General features: G+C 42.6%; 2 protein-coding genes across 4 annotated transcripts in view; both read left to right on the forward strand.

Annotated features, from left to right (window-relative positions):
• Window positions 1–6,535: 6,535 nt before the first annotated feature.
• vma21 (vacuolar ATPase assembly factor VMA21) lies at window positions 6,536–7,504 on the forward strand. The gene is made up of 3 exons (XM_026995803.2): window positions 6,536–6,691; window positions 6,920–7,029; window positions 7,271–7,504. The coding sequence occupies exons 1-3, from the start codon at window positions 6,630–6,632 to the stop codon at window positions 7,411–7,413; spliced, it is 315 nt and encodes a 104-aa protein (XP_026851604.1). The 5' UTR covers window positions 6,536–6,629; the 3' UTR covers window positions 7,414–7,504.
• A 6,526-nt stretch (window positions 7,505–14,030) lies between these two features.
• npas2 (neuronal PAS domain protein 2) overlaps window positions 14,031–21,962 on the forward strand; it is a 52,994-nt gene continuing 45,062 nt past the window's right edge. For 2 of the 3 annotated variants that reach the window (XM_035527593.1, XM_035527596.1), the window contains exon 1: window positions 14,031–14,148. The gene's annotated coding sequence lies outside the window, so the exon portion shown is untranslated. Of the gene's footprint in view, window positions 14,149–16,378; window positions 16,790–21,962 lie in introns of those variants that run through there. The other variant, XM_035527595.1, reaches the window with a different exon arrangement.

Below are 21,962 nucleotides of genomic sequence, written 5' to 3' on the forward strand. Positions count from 1 at the left end.
GTTTGCGTCAGTTTCAAACAGTCCTCTGAACTATTGGTCGCCGGTATAAGGAAATGACGTAATGACGTTAGTTAGAGGCGTAGTACACATATTTGATAAACCTTATACTTTTAATACCTCAGAAAAGGGAGCTGGAACATTATATTGAATTCCAGCCTTCCTTAAAACAAAAGCTGAAAAGCATGTATGTAGGCAATTTTACTGTTTTTGTGTAGTTTTGTATATCCCCACAAGAAATGTATGTGCGTGTGCGTGTGTGTGTGTTATGTATATATACACACACATATCTGATCGTTTGTGCTATCTTAGGCTTTCACCCCCCCCCCCCCCCCCCAAAAAAAAAACAAAACTATTTTTGCTGCAACCTGTGATTTAAAAAAAAAACAAAAAAACATGTACCCAAAAATCAGAGTTCATCTTGGTTCATAAATCATGGCAGTATGCAACATTTTCTTTAAAAGGTTTTTAAAAACAGCTTTACTGGTAAAAGTTTAAGTTAACAAATGTAAAACAAGATACATTTTGTACTTTTATTTCTAAGCCATAAAAATAAAATAAGACATGTAATAACTATATTGTTTTTGTTGAAGTTTATATTTCCAGTATACACTCCAATGTTTCATAACAGGAGTGGAGATTAGAAAACTGTAAGACAGCATTTTAAAAAACCAACAGCAAAATATAATTTTTTTAATTAGTTGATTGTAATTTAGGGTTCCCTAGTGGGGAGGTTCTGTAAATGTATAGATGCTAATGTTTCTATATCTTTAATATTGCATGAATTAAATTCTACAGTGTGAGAGACCATGTAAAAGCGTGGAAGGTCAGGGGTTATGCAGGCATCACAGAGCATCTTAACTGAGACTGGTGTGGGGACCCCTAATGAGCAAAATAAGTCCAATGAGGGCAGTGAAGGCCCTCCCTAAAACAGATTGAGGAAGAAAGTTTGAAAGTGAAACCAGTCCTCCACTGGACTGTGATGGTCACTACTGGGCCATGGAGACATGGGGCACTGCTTCTGAGCTTCTCTGTCATTCCCTGCCTGTAGGAAGTCCCAGTGTGCTGGTAGCCCTTATTTCTGGAGGATCTGCCTGGGCTCCCATAACTACAGTTGGACTGTACCACCTATTTCTGGAGGATCTGCCTGGGCTCCCATAACTACAGTTGGACTGTACCACCTATTTCTGCAGGGTCTGCCTGGGTTCCCATAGCTACAGTTGGACTGTACCATCTTGATGACTGTACCATCTTTATGATTTGAACCTTTGGCTGTGGGGTACTTCACCAAGTGGCTGATCTGCTGTGCATCGTCCTCCGTGTGGCAACCATGATGAGACTTGCACGATTGAAAGTGACAGGACAGCAGCACAGTTAGATATTACACTCATAAATATGCAGACTTAAGAGGCAGCTAATTGCTACTATAAGATTGTCTGCTAAATACTGTAATTGTAAATATAGACATACAGATGAGGGATGGAGTGGGATTGGAGCTAAACTCTGTTGGGTGGTAGGTCTCCAGGGGTGTGGGTGGATCTAAACTCTGTAGGATGGTAGAGCTCCAGGAGTGTGGGTGGATCTAAACTCTGTAGGATGGTAGAGCTCCAGGAGTGGGGGTGGATCTAAACTCTGTAGGGGGGTAGGTCTACAGGAGTGGGGGTGGAGCTAAACTATGTATTGTGGGTGATCTCCAGGAGTGGGGGTGGAGCTAAACTCTTTAGGTTGGTAGATCTCCAGGGGTGGGGTTGGAGCTAAACTCTGTAGGGTGGAGATCTCCAGGAGTTTGACTTTGTATAAATCTGATTACTGTGACGTATTTCTAAGCAATGCTTAGTGTTTATATTGAAGTTTGTGATGTGTGGGTTTGTGTGTATCCTTGTGTTTAATAGACAGTTTATCATCTTGTGTGTTGCCATGTTCAATGCATACTGTTTGTGTGTCGTAGATCTCCAGGAGTGGGGTTGGAGCTAAACTCTGTAGAGTGGTAGATCTCCATTGGTATATGGATTATTTTTGTGGAAAGAAGTGTGAAATAACAAAAATAACTAAAATTCAAAAATAACTAAAATTCACACAAGACCTGTCATCCATTTTATGATCCATAGGACTGTTCCCTTTAAGAATGCACAGGTCTGTGTTTCTCAGCTTTCTGCAGTCCCTTGATTGTAACACAGCTAACTGTGTTTATTAATTAACTAATTAATTAAGATACAAAGTTATACCAGCTCTGTTGTTTCCTGGACATTGTTTCCTTAAAAGGGTTGAGTCAAAGTCCAGTCACGTCCTGTTAAAATGTCCCTATGCCAGTCTGGAATGTGACTCAGGAGTACTGTCCCACGGCCGTGTGAGGTGGTGATGACTCAGGAGTACTGTCCCACGGCCGTGTGAGGTGGTGATGACTCAGGAGTACTGTCCCACGGCCGTGTGAGGTGGTGATGACTCAGGAGTACTGTCCCACGGCCGTGTGAGGTGGTGATGACTCAGGAGTACTGTCCCACGGCCGTGTGAGGCAGACTGAGTCTCTGTGGTGTGATCACAGGTATTAGGATGGACTTGTGAGGGCATTTGCAGGGTTTAGGATTCACTCATTGCTTCTGCCGCACTACCAGATTTTCCACACAACAGTCCCTTTCGATTCACATCCTGACTTGGAATAATTTGAGTTGCTCTCTGTGTCCCATTAGCAGACATACAATGTCAAACTGCAGTAGACTCTCCAAAATCCAACAGAAGAATCAGACACATGCATGACTAACACAGAGAGTGAACTATTTTTACCCAAAACTCCTGTCAGCCAAGTTGGGCCTGCACCTTAAACACTCCTGGACAGAAGAGAAAGGGCTCAGTCTTCAGACAGGAAGTAATCTGGTGTCGCTGTGTTTTTGCTGGAGTGTGTCAGACTAAAAAGGCCTTTCACTGTAAGTTTACCAGCAACTCTGTCATTTCAGATTGAAATCATAAAATTGTCTGAAATCTCAATGAATTAATTCATCCTTAATTTAAACTCAGAAGTTTATTGCAGTAGAATCTCAATTACAATATAGCCAAGACCTCATGTAGTAAATAATACACATTTAAAAACTTGTGATAAAAAGTGGGAGAATAAAAATAAGTACAATAATAAAACCTTAGAAATAAAACAAATATAACTGCAAAAATGAAAACAAATGAATCTTACACTAAAAATAAAACAGAAACCAATCATCGTTATATCAATGAATTAAGCTAATCAGTTAGTATTATATAAATGGGTTTGAGTAGGATCAGTACACCTCGTAAAGTAGATTAGCATTAGACTGCATGGTGGTAACCAGGTTGAAGTATCACAGTGTTTACAAACTCACTGAAGTATCACAGTGTTTATGAACTCACTGAAGTATCAGTGTTTATGAACTCCTCCATAAGCTTTTCTCTATAAGTATGATGACTGGGCTTTGTGCTAAACTAGCTGCTGGGCAAATACTTTACTGTCACTTGATTCTGTGTGTGTATGGGTGTGTGTGTGTGTAACCTCTGCTCGAAACACAGCAGGTGAAGCTGTTGTGTTTGTGTTTGTGGGAGACATACTTTTCTCTGTCCCTAGCTCACCTCATACCAGGACTGAAAGCACATAAACTCAGTTCCACCAGTAGAGTCCACCAGTAGGTTCCACCACCAGTAGAGTTCACCAGTAGGTTCCATCACCAGCAGAGTTCACCAATAGGTTCCACCAGTAGGTTCTACCACCAATAGAGTTCACCAGTAGGTTCCACTACCAGTAGAAGCCACCAGTAGTTTCCACCACCAGTAGAGTTCACCAGTAGGTTCCACCACAAGTAGAGTTCACCAGTAGGTTCCACCACCAGTAGAGGCCACCAGTAGAGTTCACCAGTAGGTTCCACCAGGTGTCTAGTTTGGGACACCCACCAGTGATGTCATAAATAATGGAGTCAAAGCGTACCTGACCAGATGTGTATTGGTGCTGAGTCACTGCTGATAAAATAGTCAGCTAGCTAGATAACTAATTAGAAAGCTAGGAAACGAACACACAAGGCTTAAAATGTTAAATCATAATAACTGTATACTCCAGAATGGGTAACTCTCTCCCAAACCACTTTTCTCAGCTGCCAGAAATGCCTCGTTGGAATTTCATTTTCTTTGTTACAAGATGACATAATCTTGAAACACGTTCTATATCACTCCTCTACTGTCAAGCTTGGCCATGCCCTCCCACAACAAACACCAAGTACAGAAGATGGGAAGAGTTTGTTCTGTTTTGTAGCCATATATCTATTTAATGTAAATCATATATCAACAGAATGTCTTCAAAATATTGACTTCAGTGAATTCAGATGCTTCACTTAAATGTTGTTGCTTTGTTTGTCACAGTCCATTCGCCAGCGTCGTTGGGACAGACGACAATGCATACAGCCCTGTTCTCCCATCAGTGGTGTTTTCTAAAGTGATGCGTGTGTTTGTTTCCATGACAATGCAGTGTGTGCGTTTGTGTTTGTTTTTGTGTTCAAGGCTATACTTAAAAGGACTCCGAATCCTCACATGCATGAGCGACTCAGCAAAGGTTTTAGGCAGGTGTGAAAAAATGCTCTAAACTAAGAATCCTTTCAAAAATGGAATTGTTAATAGTTTATTTTCATCAATTAACAAAATGCAGTGAATGAACAGAAGAGAAATCTAAATCAAATCAATATTTGGTGTGACCACCCTTTGCCTTTAAAACAGCATCAATTCTTCTAGGTACACTTGCACACAGTTTTTGAAGGAACTCGGCTGGTAGATTGTTCCAAACATCTTGGAGAACTAACCAGACATCCTCTGTGGATGTAAGTTTCCTCAGATTCTTCTGTCTCTTCATGTAATCCCATACAGACTTGATGATTTTGAGATCAGGGCTTACTTCAAGGACTTCTTGTTCTTCTTTACACTGAAGATAGTTCTTAATGACATTGGCTGTATGTTTGGGGTCATTGTCCTGCTGCAGAATATATTTGGGGCCAATGATATGCTTCCGTGATGGTAATGCATGATGGATAAATATCTGCCTGTATTTCTCAGCATTGAGGACACCATTAATCCTGACCAAATTTCCAACTCCATTTGCAGAAATGTAGCACCAAACTTGCAAGGAACCTCCACCATGCTTCACTGTTGCCTGCAGACACTATTATTGTACCGCTCTCCAGCCCTTTGGGGAACAAACTGCCTTCTGCTACAGCCAAATATTTCAGATTTTGACTCATCAGTTCAGAGCACCTGCTGCCATTTTTCTGCACCCCAGATCCTGTGTTTTCATGCATAGTTGAGTCGCTTGACCTTGTTTCCATGTCGGAGGTATGGCTTTTTGCCTACAACTCTTCCATGAAGACCACTTCTGGCCAGACTTCTCCAGACAGTAGATGGGTGTACCTGGGTCCCACTGGTTTCTGCCAGTTCTGAGCTGATGGCACTGCTGGACATCTTCTGATTTCGAAGGGAAATAAGCTTGATGTGTTTTTTATCTGCTGCATTAAGTTTCCTTGGCCGACCAAGTTGTTTATGTTTCAGTTAATCACTGTGTTTCAACCTACATATGAAATTGATGATCATTAGCACCTGTTTGGTATAACTGGTTGATCATACACCTGACTATAATCCTACAAAATCCCTGACTTTGTGCAAGTGTACCTAAAGAACTCATGCTGGTTTGAAGGAAAAGGGTAATAACACCAAATATTGATTTGATTTAGATTTTTCTTTTGTTCGCTCACTTTGCATTTTGCAAATTGATAAAAATAAACAATTATTATTTGTATGTTTGAAAGGATTCTTAGTTTACAGCATTTTGTCACACCTGCCTAAAACCTTTGCGCAGTAATATATATATATATATAGTGTGTGTGTGTGTGTGTCTGCTGTTCATCTGCACTGTGTCTGCGCTGTATGTCTCTGCTGTCTGTGATGTCTGTACTGTGTGCCTGTGATGTCTGTACTGTGTCTGTACTGTTTGCCTGTGATGTCTGTGATGTCTGTACTGTATGTCTCTGCTGTCTGTGATGTCTGTACTGTGTGTCCGTGCTGTATGTTTTTACTGTGTCTCTGCCTGCCTCTCCTGTGGAGGGGACTGGGCTTCAGTCCCCCATATGAGCAAATGCACCACACTGAATCTCTGCACTGTCCTCTGTAACAATACAACGCTGATCTGGAGTGTCGCTAAATGTAAGGGACTTTGTGTCTGAGCCCAGGCTGCTCTGTGTTTAGAATAATGTTATTGTTTCTCTTTTCCCTTTATGGACTGGAAAAATACTGTTTTAAATATATTATTTATAGAGAAATTTGGTAATAGAGATTTGCTAATGATATAGAGTTAAATGTTATAAAGTGGTGTTGCTGAACAACTGTATTTATTAAGGTATTCTGAATCCAAACCTTTAAGGGACCATATTTTCGATAGTATAACGCGCCTGTTAGACGGCTAGACTACAGCGGCGCTTTGTCTCCCTCTAGTGATCACAAATAGAAGACGCGCAATCGCGCTCAGGTCACGTGGTAACACCCGGAAATCAGCGCAGTTTCAGTGTGTCGCAGAGAGGAATTTGGCGTGTGTAGGTATCGAATTGATTAAGCATAATTTGTTTCTCTGTTAAAAAGCTAAGATGCAAAACTACGACAATATATCTCCCAACCCGAAGATCGGAGCGGTGGCAGACAATAGAGGGTAAGACAAGTTATTTAACTTTATAAATGACCGGTGAGTAGCTAGCTAGCTAAGATAAACATCTTAGGGTCACTGTGGCCAAAGATTTAATGGAAATAAACCCGCTCTGGCACAAGCGAACCTGATTATTCAGGTCCAGGTTACTTTCAAGACACCTCGCTAGTTAGCTGCTGACCGGAAGTGAACCCAAGTGCCAGGTGACGCTACTTCCGTCCTCTCTTGCTCCAGGAGCGACGGGTCGCTGTTGTCGGTGCTGAAAACGCTACTTCTTTACACCATTTTGATGATAACTCTTCCACTCGGACTGTACTTCACATCCAAGGCATATCTATTTGAAGGTAGTCCTCCCACCTCATGTCAGTGTAATTACACTTCAGGGCGGCTTTCCCAAAATGTTATGAGTTCTGTAATGCTCAGATATGCTGCGTCACTGCTCCTAGCATGAGGACTCTCCCTTTTCACTGACCTGTAGTCAGTCACACCCAAAGGTTTTACAGTCTGAAACAAATTCTGAAGGCAGGCAGAATTTAGTTTGGTTGAGAACTATGTGAATGACCAGGTTCTGTTGTCTGTCCTCAGCATCACTGGGTTATTCCAGCAACGACAGCTACTTCTACGCTGCCATTGTCGCCGTGGTAACAGTGCACGTGGTTCTGGCATTGTTTGTGTATGCGGCGTGGAATGAAGGATCGCGTCAGTGGAGAGAAGGAAAACAGGACTGAAGAGCCGACGAGGGAGATTGGCAGAGAGAGAGAGAGAGAGAGTGTTTAGGGTGTGTTAGGACAGAGGAAAACACAGAGTGACAGGCGACACACACACACACACACACTGAACTGAAACGCAGGTGACACACACACACGCACACACTGAACTGAAACGCAGGTGACACACACACACGCACACACTGAACTGAAACGCAGGTGACACACACACACACACTGAACTGAAACGCAAGTGACACACACACACACACACACACACTGAACTGAAATGCAGGTGACACACACACACACACACACACACTGAACCGAAACGCAGGTGACACACACACACACACACACACTGAACCGAAACGCAGGTGACACACACACACACACACACACACACACACACACACACACACACTGAACCGAAACGCAGGTGACACACACACACTGAACCGAAACGCAGGTGACACACACACACTGAACCAAAACACAGGTCACACACACACACACACACACACACACACACTGAACTGAACCACAGGTGACCTCTAATACAGGGCATATTGCCTGCTGAAAGCCTTGTGCTGTGTGTCATAACCTTTCAGTTTGATGAAAAAAGCTGACCCCTTGACTCCTTTTCCAGTGATTAATGCAAGGTCAGAGGTCACCCGAGGTTCGGGGAGTGGTGTGGGTGTGTAGCGGGTGGGACGTTCAGGTCAGAGAAGTCAGAACCCTCTACTCTGTCACAGTGAGTGAATGCTAAGATGAGTTGAGTAGAGGAGATTTCATCACACTTTTAGGTTGGTGGTTTTTCATTTTGTAACTAAGATGTGCTTTCTGTAGTAAATACACTACAGGTGTTTGGTTCAACTTTAGGTTAGTATACTACGAACATTAGATAAGTAAACTAGGGTTAGTATGCTTATATAATGTACTCTCCTCATCTGAGTCATATATAGAAAAACTATTCTCTTAGACAATAAACAATTATTTAGAATTTTTATAGATTTACATTTCTTTAGAAGACAGATTATTTGCAGCTTTAATAAAAAACACAGAGAATGTGTTTTGGTCCATGTATTATCATGTGTTATCATGTATTATAGTAGAATTTCCTCCATACTCCCTTATTGCAGTTGCATCAGATTTCCACCTGATGTCACAGTTATTCCAAACTTTTCCTTATGTTAGAATTATTCCAGAGTTTCAGTTTAAATCACAAATATTCCAAACTTTCAGGTGATGTCAGGGTTATTTAACGGTGTTCATAAAGGAGGAATCTGGTCTTTGCTTGTAGAATTTGTCTGTTTTCCTGATTCAAGAGCAATTGTGTCTGGTCCAGGTCTCCAATGCCCTTCACAGCATGGGCTGTAGAGATGTTTCCTCCTAACACACCTGCCCAGCTCACAGAGGTGAAGGGAACCTGGAGCAAGTGTGCTAAAGTAGAGGAACCCTCAGCTCCAAATGTAGTTCACCTCCTCTGAGATATTGCACTGCTAAAGTGCTAAAGTAAAGTCCTGATGTTCACAATCCAGTTACATTTATTTACATTTATTTACATTATCCAGAGTGAAACTGTCATGTCATGGGATGAAGTAAAATGACATTATTGACATGGTTCAAACTGAAGAACTAATGTTTATGTGTGGTTAACTGAGAACCATTTCTTCTGTGCTCTTGGGATGGGTTTGGACCGTATCGCTTTATCATTATGATTTGGTGTATGTCATGTTAAATTATGTGAGGTCTTTTTTCTCAGATGTAGTTTGGAGATTTCTTCTTCTTTTTTTTTTTTTTTTTAATTTGCTTTATTTGTATGTGTATTTATTTGCGTGAGTTCAGTTTGTTTTTATGTACATTGTCATCATGCCAATACTACAAATTCCCTTATTTAATGAAAAATAAAGAAAAACCTGTTGACATTCTTGCCTTGAACAGCTCTGTTCTGTTCTGAGGATGTGTTGAGCTGTGGTTATGAACAGAACTGCAGAGGACATCACTGAGGACAACACCTCAATGCATCAGATAAGTTTCTGCTTCATTTACTAAAATCTGGCCATTCCCTTACTGGTATAATCCATTCCTTGGTTGGTATAGCCCATTCCCTGACTGGTATTGGTCATTCCTTGGTATAGCCCATCCCCTGACTGGTATTGGTCAGGTATTGGTCATTCCTTGGTTGGTATAGCCCATCCCCTGACTGGTATTGGTCATTCCCTGGTTGGGAGGGCAGTGGTGGCTTGGTAGTTAGGGTACTTGACTTGTGATTGGGAGGTTGCTGGTTTGAGCCCCAGTGCTGCTGAGTTGCCACTGTTGGGCCCCTGAGCAAGGCCCTTGACCCTTAGTTGCTCCTGTCTAGGTTTGGGCTGCCTGGCAGCATCCTAGCCCACACCCGTCGCTGGCATTGATAGCATGGCAGTCAGTGGTATACAGAACCTCTGTTCTGCTGTGTGGATGGATGTCTGGATGCATTCCCTGGTTAGTATTGGTCATTCACTGGGTGTTATTGGTGATTTCCTTGTTGGAATTGGTCATTCCCTGGTTGGTATAGTTCATTCGCTGGTTGGTATTGGTTATTCCAAGGTTGGTATAGTTCATTCCCTAGTTGGTATTGGTGATTCCCTGGTTGGAATTGGTCATTCCCTGGTTGGTATAGTTCATTTGCTGGTTGGTATATTCCCAGCCCCAACCAGGTCTTACGCAGAAGCAGAAGGCGGCAGCTTCTTTCCTTCATAATGCGTACCCAATCAGATTAGCTAAATATTAATGCCAGGTGACCAGGTTCATGGTTGTGTTCCAAAATACTTTTATCATATGAGTTTGTATCAAATAGCAACACAAATTATTTCCAAATCAAACCTTTTCTTGCACAGTTATGGTCCTGGAAGTTTATTTATTATTATTATTATTATTATTATTATTATTATTATTATTTTAGAGATAAATGAGAGGGAGAGAGAAATGAGAGGTGTTTGGAAGGGTAGCTGCAGCTGAAAGTCAACAGTGTTGGTGTGGAAATTCTGAGCACATGTCTGAGTGGGAGAATGAAAGTTGGAATTTCACCATATTCTGCGTGTATTGTATGTGTGTACTGTGTGTTTTGTGTATTTATGTGTTCGGTGTATTCTGTGTGTTGTGTATTGTGTGTGTTGTATTGTATCCTGGCCACATTGTCTCAGCTTGTATCCTGACTGAACCTCTCAGAGTTATTTTACCGTGTTTCTTTGTCTGTGTTTCATGTGTTGTGTATGTACTGTGTGTGTTGTGACTTACCATGTATGTTTGTCTAGCGCCCCTGCAGTTCTCCCTGATCTAATGCTGATGGTGCATAGTTACCATATTGTACACCAGTGTTGATAAAATGTGCTTCAGTGCATTTGAACTCTGTGGTTAAGCTTAATGGAGGTGTGCTTCTTTAGAGGGTGGAGGGTGTAGGTGGAGGCTGTAGATGTTGTCCTGGATTTATGGCATCAGTGCAGTGTACTTCCTGCTTTGCAGAGACTCTGAACACACCTCCATCACCTGTAGTGCCTACAGTGTCCAAGTGCACACACACACTCATCAATCAGTGTTTTTATAGCAGACTTCCTGTGTTTCCTTCTAGAAGACCATCTTAAAGTGGGATTATGTGTATGACCATAGCCTTGTGTAACCTCACAGACCATGGACATAAACAGACATCCACAGGCATAAATAGACATCTACTGACACACTGATGTCTAGAGAGATCCACAGACATCTATTGACATCCACTCACTGCCTCATTACAGGAATTACTGACAGATATTACTGTGGGTGCAATTTGTGTATTTTACTGAGATATTTTAATATGCATTATATACCAACATCAACACTCATCCACTGACATCCAGTAACACAAACACAAATCCACAGAAATCCTCAGATATTCACAGACATAAACAGACAGATATTACTGCAGATATTATTGAAAGATATTAACTTTAAAATGCTATAATAATTATAATTGCCACTGATATTTAAATCTTCCTTCATTTGTATCTGTTTATGTAAATCAGTTTAACAGAGTAATGTGTAGTGTTGTTTGGGTATGTACATTTGACTTTGTATAAATCTGATTACTGTGACATGTATTTCTAAGCAATGCTTAGTGTTTATATTGAAGTTTGTTATATTGAAGTTTTGTGGGTTTGTGTGTATCCTTGTGTTTAATAGACAGTTTATCATCTTGTGTGTTTAATGCATACTGTTTGTGTGTCATAGATCTCCAGGAGTGGGGTTGGAGCTAAACTCTGCAGGCTGGTAGATCTCTTCATGTTTCCTTGCTGTTTGTAAACTACATAGAATATATAAAATAGAGATAAATAGCAATTATTTGTATAAAATTATCGTTTTTTTTAGAAACATTAAACTCAGTTGCTCTGGTGACTGTGCAAATATAGGCAAAGCCTGGAAAAGTAGGCAACTGAGGCAGCTGCAACCAACCTAAGGTTTAAAGGGAAAACATTTCAGACCTGTGTGTTTGTACGCGTGCATGCATCAGTGAGTATCCTAACCCAGTTCTCTGCGCCGGTCCCACACATCCACTTCGTTGCCATGGATACAGCATGGGCTCACTTCCTGTATTTTGATTGTGCATCAGTAACCAGCAGTGATTCACTGCACAGCGACTGTTGTCATGGAGACGACCTTCCCTCCACACCCACCTCCCTGCATCTCTTCTGTGTGTGTGTGTGTGTGTGTGTGTGTGTGTCTGTCTGTCTCTTATTTTCTTGGAACTTCAAAAGCTGCGCAGACACTAGTCTGGGTTGTGTAGCTGGTCTGGGTTGTGTATTTGGTCTGGGTTGTGTAGCTGGGTTTGTTTCCAATTTTAATTTTACACATGTCGCTGTGTAACTGTTTTAGCTTCACAGTCAGACTCTTAAAGATGTTTTCTGTCTTTTTCACTCTTAAGTAGGACAAGGCGCTGGTACTGGTTCCTCAAGGTCTCCCAGATTCTGGATTATTGTATGATGTTTGAGGTGCTTTTCTGTAGGGCAGGGAGTCAACAACAGCATCACAGCAATCTGCAGTGTCCCATCACCTCCCTGAGCTACGTTCACCACACCACACACACTCAGATCAGGACCCACCACCTCCCTGGAGTACGACAAAAGCGTGTTTCAGCTGTGTAGTGTTGGTTCTTGTACCCCCTGCTGTCTGTGTGTAGCTGTGGTTCTTGTACACCCTGCTGTCTGTGTGTAGTGTTGGTTCTTGTACACCCTGCTGTCTGTGTGTAGCTGTGGTTCTTGTACCCCCTGCTGTCTGTGTGTAGCTGTGGTTCTTGTACACCCTGCTGTCTGTGTGTAGTGTTGGTTCTTGTACACCCTGCTGTCTGTGTGTAGCTGTGGTTCTTGTACACCCTGCTGTCTGTGTGTAGCTGTGGTTCTTGTACACCCTGCTGTCTGTGTGTAGCTGTGGTTCTTGTACACCCTGCTGTCTGTGTGTAGCTGTGGTTCTTGTACACCCTGCTGTCTGTGTGTAGCTGTGGTTCTTGTACACCCTGCTGTCTGTGTGTAGCTGTGGTTCTTGATTTGGCTTCAAGCAATCCACATAACATCTTCTGAACCAGTGATGTCATCTAGGTGGCTGTCTAGAGTCAGCTCTAACTGAATGCTCAACTTAGCAGGAATATGAAGCAAATTAAATCAAACAACACGCAAAAAACATGGATTCTTTTCATTTTTCCTTTTCCTTATTTTTACATTACTTATTATTAACAACTATTTATAAGGGTGATTTTTAAAAATTAGACAAACTGGTTTGTGATGTATATACAGCTGATGCTGATATTAGTCTCGCGCAGCTGGTCTCTGACCATGGCATCTAAGCAGATGGCATGACCTACATAGGATATCAGTACGAGCCGACTGCCGTTAGCTTTGCACACAAATCACGGGGTGCGCACTTCACGGGTACATTCCGCTGTGTATTAGATATCTATATATTAATGAGAAAGGCGGTTAAGGCAGGTATATTTATATTTCACACACAGTGCAGTTCGAGGGGTTTTTACAAATCTAAATATTATAAATAAATATACAGAAAAACTAACTTCGCCTTAAGTAATTTTAGTCAGTTTGCGGTGAGAACAGTGAGGTGATGGTGTAATGCTGACAACAGCATATTTTTCTGTACCCATCCTGAACCGTAGCTGTTTAATTCCGCCTGTCGGTGTGGTGCGCTGGAGCGTTTCCTTATGAAACAAGGCCCCTTGCATAACAGAGCTGCCCACGTGCACGTCATCCGTGGAACACACGCGCTGACATTCCGCTAAGAATAAACTGTGCGCGCTCTCCGGACTGCAGCTCCTCGTGGGGTTTGATAGGTTCTCCGTGCTTCAGTGCGGAATGACAGCCGCAGAAGACGCGCGGTCCTTAATTCTCCGCCGATGACATCCGCTGGCCTCCGCGCAAACGTTCGCGAGCGGAGAGAGCGCCGCGGAGCGCGCGCGGCTCCTCCCTTGTGACTCTGGCGAATCCGAACTTGAGCCTGTCCGGTCGTCACTCCCCGTAGCTCCTTTTTTGGTGCGGCGACGGGCGGTGACGTAAAGACCGAGGCGTGTGCGCTGGAAAATGAACATCAGTGAATGAAAAAAGCGCCGTGGAAGACACTGCGCGCAGACACGGTGCCGTTTACGTAACCCGCCTTCACGAGTAAAGACACACATAGCGAAGCGTGCCGCGTGTCTCGTGCGCCGGTGTTCAGCCTGGCTCACTCAGCCTTCCTCTGGTGAGTACACGCTGCCATTCCTTGTCGTGATTTAGGAAATGAGAATACGCAGAAAAGTGTGTCGGGAAGGTGTCATCTGCGCCAGGTGCACGCGGAGAAGCGGGGACGGTGCTTTGGACATCATTTTATAAAACTTTGTTGGCATGCGAGCTTTAAAGCACCACACCGTGTCCGTGTCATCTGACCTAGAAATGAATGAATGGCGTTGTTGTTGTGAGAGTGTTTTATATAACCCTAAAGGTTGGTGGGCTGTTGTTCTACTCCTAGTGGCGTAGGCTCCAAACATTGGTGCATATTGATTTTTTTAAAAGGACAATTATTTTAACTCAGGGGCGGCATTGCCTCCTGTAATGAATGAGCCCGAGCCTATGTGGCATTTAATAACCCCGTACACGACAGGGTATTCGGCTCGTGACCAAACTAGGCGACACGTTCACACACTCGCCGCCTAACGGATGACCTGCTCTGATTTTCCCACTAAAGCAAAAGTAGAACGTCATTACAGGAGTGTTTCATGGAGCCACGGACAGCAGCGCGTCCGCGCGGGAGACTGGCTAAAGGTTTAATGAGAATAACCCAGAAGGTAGAAGTAATTATGAAAGTAATTATGAAAACGTCGTCAGTTATGCAGCACGTGACTGGAGACTCAGGAGCCGGCTCCAGTGACGTCATGCCCTCGATTTCACTAAGAAAAAACTTCTCAGTGCGCGCGCGCGTGTGTGTCTGTCTGCGCCTCCGCCTCCGTGGTATCCGCTCGCCGGTGCATGTCAGAAGTTTTCATTTTAATTTCTCCGTTTCTCGTAGCGTTCATGGTTGTCAATTAGAGCTACTTAAGTCATTTCCCCGTCCGCCCTTGGAATCAGTAATTCGATCGATGATGCATAAATGTATAAATCAGCCAGGATTTAAACGGCGTGATTTTTTCCAGACTCGCTACCAAATGCCGGCTTGCCCAGCCCGGTATGTTCCCATCTCAGTACCGCGACCAGCTCGTGGCCGCCAGCAGGCCCCGCTGTTGGAGCGAGGCCAAAACCGCTTGTTAAAATGTGTAATTCGTCGCACGCGCGTAAGGATGGACCCGTTACAAAGGCTCGTGGTACTCTGAGACACGGTGCAAAAGGTTTCACCATCAGCCATTAAGAACAATCATTTTACTGTTTTATTGCTTTTTATTTTTTGCAAACACTGAGGAATTTTTGTTTCACCTTCCTTTTGTGCAGGGTTGTTATTCTGGACCTTCCCAGAACTTCAAGATGAAAGGGCATCTACACTTTCCAGCTTTGACACTTTAACCTATCACAGCTCTTTGACTGACACTGTGACTGTTTTGATGGATGGATAGATTTCTGAGCGTGAGTGCTTTGGGGGTGGTGCTAGCTCAGTGGTTAAGGCACGCGACCACGAATGATGAGGTTTGAAGATCAAGGCCCACTATTGCCAGGTTGCCACTGTTGGACTCCTCAGCAAGATGCTTAACCCTCAATTGGGCAAGTCATAATTGTAAATGTTTTTTGGATAAAAGCGTCAGCTAAATGCCATAAATGTAACTCTTGCCAGTAGACAAACAAGTGGTTGTTAAAGAAATCAGGCCATACCCTTTTAGGCCAGAGTTGCTGCTGCTTGATGGTGACTGGTTCACTAGTGTGTCCTGTTTGCTTAGGCAACGTTCTGTCTAAGATGAACTTAACTGGGTTTGAAGTTCCACTGGGTGCTGTTGTTGACTGAAACTCCATCAAACCCTGGATACAAACACTGGGAAGATATCGGATTTCACTGTAAGTTCCTTGGAGAAGAACATGCCTGAGCTGAGGGTTGGCTTGGTTTCCTGTTGGTTGTATTTTGGAATCTTGTACAAATTTTGCATGGATTATCCATCGGGAGGCGGGTGTGCAGTCTTGCACGTATGAAGGATTTCCAGGTGGTGGGATGGTCCGGTAGTAGTAGTGACATCTTGAGGATGTTCTGCACAGTTCAGCTCAGTGATGGAAAAATGTAAACATCTGTTTACTCACTTTGACTGGCTTATCTGCTTATTGGTTATTGGATGGCAATGTGGTAACAGAGGGCAGTGGTAGCTCAGTGCTTAAGATACTGGACTTGTAATTGGTCAAGTCCCATCACTGCCAAGTTGCTACTGTTGGGCCCCTAAACAAGTCCCTTAACCCTCAGTTATTCAAGTTGTGTTCAGTCATTAGTTGCTTTGGATAAAAGTGTCAGATAAATGATGTAAATGATGTTAAATGACCCACTGTTGTCGCTCTCAGTGCAGATTTTGCTGTAGATGTGTAGTTTTTGACACATGGGTTTGCTTTTGCCTTTAGTAGCCTTCACCTTTTAAATTAAAATCTACCCAGGGCCAAAACTGTTCCAGGTTAAAACTACCCAGGGCCAAAAGTGTACAGGACTAAAACTACCTGTCACATGTCATCTGTTTCACTTTAAAGGTTTCAACTTTTGTACTATAGATTAATTCAGTAGTGTGTATAGTGAGGTGTATGATGTATAGTGTTCATTTAGTTTTGGCTGCACCCACTGTCAGAGATGCAGCACCATCTGCTGGAGAAACTCTGAAATGCGCTGCTTCCATGACCAGCCGTAAGGGTTCAAATACTGCTGCTTTCTCGCCACTGAAGGAGAGCAGGTGAGTTCAACATCTTCTCACCGTACGAATGCTCACGTCAGGTGTGGATGTGATGGGTGTCTGCAGTGACATGGAGAAGGTTTTCATTTAGCTGTAATTGAGGTTCACATGTCATAACTTGAGTACCTTTCAACTGGAAGATGTTGATGTATTTTGATTTATTTGTATTTCTGGTACATCTTTTCAAGTGCTCACTCACTGACTTGTTTGCTTGGTCCTGTAGTAGTAAACTGTGCCCCTCATTTCCAGAGAGATGCCATTGAACACTTATTACTGGCTAAACCTCTCATTCCCCTCTTGGACTGAGCTGAAGCCAAGGGATGACAAGATATGCTGTGTACTTTATCTGTTACCACAGGCAGTATGTTCAGTTCTGCTGTATAATACAGTCCTGCGTCCTGTAAAGTCTACACTTGGGTTTGCTGTGGTGCTGATCTCGTCTGTAGCTGTGGAGTTCTGTTTAAACCTGTTCCACCTGCAACCATGAGCCTAGACCTGCGCTTCATGGTGACCAACTGCCAGAGGTCATCAGACATGACTTTACATGATCGCATTAAGACAGAAGGATCTGACTAATGTTCCAAGGTGTGTGTGTGTGTGTGTGTGTGTGTGTTGGCTAAGATTGGTGTTACATAGACCCTGTATGGGTGAATCTGGGTTACTGGGTCATGGCCTGCAAACTAAGCCCCAGCTCACAGGCAGGCTTGGAGAAGTGACCAGCCAGGCAGAAATGGGCCAATGAAACCACAGGACCAGCACAGGTGGAGAGGAGTGCTGTCTCTTTAAGAACAGTCTTTCTCTGCAAGATCTGCTGTTAATGGTTGAGCCCTGTGTCAGTTCATTTGTCTCAAAGGGGTGTGGAGACAGAAAGAGCAGAGAATAACAGACAGAGAGAGAGAGAGTGAAGGTAGAGAAGTATTTGGACTTATTAGCTGACCAAGTTCAGGTGATCTGTGCTTTTTCCTACTTCCATTCTTTCTACAGCAGTTCCTTCAGTGCTCTTCATCATGTGTGGGGTCTGAGCTGCTATCAACTGTCCAGTGTGGGTGGGTCCTCTCAAAAACTTCCTTCACTATTTAAGTTCCTGTCAGCTCAGTTACCTCTCCCAGTTGTGTGTGCCTGTTGTCATGGTGACCTGGGGCTGTTTGGGGAGGGGTTAGATTTCTTGCTCACTGTTTCCATTCAAAAATATTCTCCTGTTCCGGACCAGTTTTACTGAGACACTTTGAGCAGTTTTTTCCAACACTAATAGACTTCAAATATTGATGATATTTGCGATTACTTTATTTAGCTTTAGCATTTGATTTAGCATCTTAGCAGGCTCCCCTCCCCCATCAAGGGGACATGCGTCTAACGTCCTTATATGCATTCTTTTCTTTTATATTATATTTTATATTTTTACACATAACAAACATTGCTCTATTTTAAAATGGCACGAAAGAAAAATAAGCAACACTGATTCTGTTTGCTTAATGCTCACAAACACCAGCTAGCGTGTACTGACTAGAGATATGATGACACCCGCTAGCATGTACTGACTAGAGATATGATGACACCCGCTAGCATGTACTGACTAGAGATATGATGACACCCGCTAGCATGTACTGACTAGAGATATGATGACACCCGCTAGCATGTACTGACTAGAGATATGATGACACCCGCTAGCATGTACTGACTAGAGATATGATGACACCCGCTAGCATGTACTGACTAGAGATATGATGACACCCGCTAGCATGTACTGACTAGAGATATGATGACACCCGCTAGCATGTACTGACTAGAGATATGATTTGTGGTTTCATTGCAGTTTGCACTTTTCAATCTTCACCAGTCTTGAGCTTTTCAAAGCTTCCCTAAAAACTGTTTTTGTTTCTTGGTCTCTCTTCTGATCTCTACATTTCAGGGTTGATCCCCACCCAAAAGGGCAGAGTTCAGGGCTTCCACACCGCACAACTAAAAATTACATTCAGCTTCTGTTGAATCATGGGAAAAGACTTTTTCCTTTTGTTTTGCAGCAGTGATTAAAGAAAACACATGCACACCAATCTTTCTGAAAGATAGTGCAGGCGGTGCTCATACACACACGGGTGGGCTTCTTTTTTCCCCCTTCAACTTCGGGGCCTCTACCAGAGATCTGGGAGCTTGAGGGTCCTGTATAGTATCTTGGCTGTTAGGACTGCACTCGTCTGGATGGAAATCTTGGATGTTGTTCCTGGGATCTGTTTGAGCATCCCCCCAGTGCTTCACGGTAACCACTGGGATCTGTTTGAGCATCCCCCCAGTGCTTCACGGTAACCACTGGGATCTGTTTGAGCATCCCCCCAGTGCTTCACGGTAACCACTGGGATCTGTTTGAGCATCCCCCCAGTGCTTCACGGTAACCACTGGGATCTGTTTGAGCATCCCCCCAGTGCTTCACGGTAACCACTGGGATCTGTTTGAGCATCCCCCCAGTGCTTCACGGTAACCACGGTTTCCCTCACCTACTGCATCTTGTCCAGCTCTTCTCTCAGCCCCTGGTATTTCCTGAGCCCTTTTGTGTTTCTTGGTCCTGATGTTGCCATCACTTGGGACTGCATTCTTAGAATGTGTCAGTCAGAGATGAGAGCCAATCAGAGGTGCCGGAAAAGCCCGACACAAACAATGTGCGTTTCACTTTGGGTTGATGACTAATTCGGTGAGCTAATTCCTCCTCCCGCTGTAACATCAGAGAGCTTTGGGTTGTCTGGGTATACTAGATATGTTTAAAGATTATAGATTATTTAAAGTCATTTACATCTAATTGAATCCACACCAGTTTATTAACGAACATTGTCTGTTATTTATGCCTAATATATAAGCAAATTTTGAAGTACACTCCCAGTGCTAACGAATGCTTAAACATTCCAGCATTAATTAAATTAGAAATTATGGTTGTACACTATGTAGCCTGTAGCACTGCGGCAACGACGTGGCTACATCATACCACTAGGCTGCATGTTACCTTCTCAATATCCACTGATCAGCCTACAGTATATGAGTAAATATTCAGTCATTTTTTTTAGGATGCACTTCCAATGTCTGCGACATTCTTTATGAATTTACTAAGATATAGCACATAATGTTATCATTGCTAATAGTAGCTATGTCTGATCAATAACGTACAATCTTAAATTATTTTTTTGTAGTTCATCATTTCTTATAAGGACATGTAGGTCTGCACCTTATTTTCACCAGCATGCAGTATACAAGATAATCTCCGTCATCCTGTTACAATGAAATGATATCTGGGCGCACACGCGCACCTACATACGTACAAGCACAGTGCAAGTGTGCGTATATCCAAGTGTAAGCTACAGAACGCAAATGTAAGTAGTGTGTAAGTGCATACGCACACACCATGTAAGTAGTATGTGCGTATGCATGTAGGTTTTTGTATGTATGTGCGAGTGTTTTGTATGCACAAGTGTGAGTGTGTGTGCGTGTGTAAGTGTTTCACTGATATTTGCCTTAAAATGTCAGCTCTGCTGTGAGAGGTACACACGTGTGTATGGGGTGTGACTGCTTGTTGTGTCCCAGAGGCCTAGCTGCAGTGCTGATGGACGTGTGTGTGTGTGTGTGTGTGTGTGTGTGTGTACGCACGCGCTCTGCCGATATTATTTACTCAAAGAAGCATGATCTGATTAGTCCCGTACCTCTTGACCTCTTGTCTCTGTTTATTGAACCAGGCTGAGAACATCTTCATGAGGATTTTTATGGTCTTTTAAATTCCGAATATCATCTTATTATATGTATCACAATATTGTTGTAACTCTCTGTGGACAAGGCGTTAGGGTTAGGGGGGAATGGTTATGGTTAGGTATCCCACGTCACTCCACTCTTACAAGTCTTCATGAGCCACAGTACAGAAACTAGGGTTAGGGGCTATGGTTAAGGGTTGCAATTAGGGGTTAGGGTCAAGCATCAGACTTCACACTTACACATCTTTAGTACAGGAACACACAACCTTGGGTTAGGTTTTAGGGATGCAAGGTTTAGGGTTATAGGGTAAGGCTTTAGGGATATAGGGGTTAGGGTTTAGGGTTTTCTTATGTCTCCACAAATATCTTTGTTTATGTATTTTATATATTCTGTTCTGATTTTATCCACAAAATGCAACTGTTGGTCATGTGTGGATGCAATGCTTGATTTTACAATGTGGACAATGTAAATAAATCAGTGTGCAGTACTGGTCTTGTGTGTCATGTTACTTTATTCAGGCACTGAAAAAATCAAATTCAGACTATATCATTTAGAAAAGCAGAAATGATAAAATTGTTTTAGATTGAGCACAGCAATGTGTAACGGATTCAAACAGAATAAGATCAGCTTGTATGAACCCTATGAAAATCATATGAAGTGTATCATTTTGCAAAAGATCTGAGGTGGTGTGTGTGTGTGTAGTGTTTTGAGAAAATGAGCCCCGTTTTCAAAACCATGTGGCTTTTATAAATAATCCAGTTTTTATTAGAAAATAGAAATGGCTGTGCAGTCATCTGCTAAAGCATCTCACTGTCCAAAATCCAGAGCCACAATTACGCACAGTCAGGTTACGCACTGTCATGTGCAATTACACGCGATTACACACGATGATGCGGTTACACAAGGTTACGCCGTTACACACCGTCTATTATTATTATTATTATATCATTTATATTATTAGTTTTATTAGTAGTATATCTTAGTAGTAGTAGTAGTAGTATTTTATTATATTGGTTTATTATATCTGTATATTCGTTTTATTATTAGTAGTAGTATTTTATTATAATCTGTGTATTATATCTGATATATCTGATTTATTATATCTGTTTATTATTATAGCTGTGCATTATAATATAATTATTATAATTATATCTGTTTATTAATAATAATATTATTATTAATTTTAATATCAGTTATTAAGGCATCACTGTCCTTTTAGGAACTCTGTGTGTGTTTGCGCGCATGTCATTCGGCTGTGTGTATTCTATTTTGCGTGTATCTGTATGTGTCTGCATGTTTGTGTGTATTCTGCTGTGTGTGTGTATGTGAGAGAGAGAGAGAGAGACTGTGTGTGTGCGCGTGTATTCTGCTATGTGTACATGCACATGTGTGAGAGAGAGTGTGTGTGTGTATTCTGCCAGAAAACCACAGTGCTGAGTCATCCTAA

This window comes from Electrophorus electricus, chromosome 6 (genome assembly GCF_013358815.1).
Source record: "Electrophorus electricus isolate fEleEle1 chromosome 6, fEleEle1.pri, whole genome shotgun sequence".
NCBI lineage: Eukaryota > Metazoa > Chordata > Actinopteri > Gymnotiformes > Gymnotidae > Electrophorus > Electrophorus electricus.

Excerpts from the sequence above, each read along its gene's own strand:
- vma21 (XM_026995803.2), top strand. The coding sequence starts at position 6,630 with ATGCAAAACTACGACAATATATCTCCCAACCCGAAGATCGGAGCGGTG. Across the intron at positions 6,692-6,919 it reads GCGGTGGCAGACAATAGAGG|GAGCGACGGGTCGCTGTTGT; the intron begins GTAAGACAAGTT and ends CTCTTGCTCCAG. Across the intron at positions 7,030-7,270 it reads CAAGGCATATCTATTTGAAG|CATCACTGGGTTATTCCAGC; the intron begins GTAGTCCTCCCA and ends GTCTGTCCTCAG.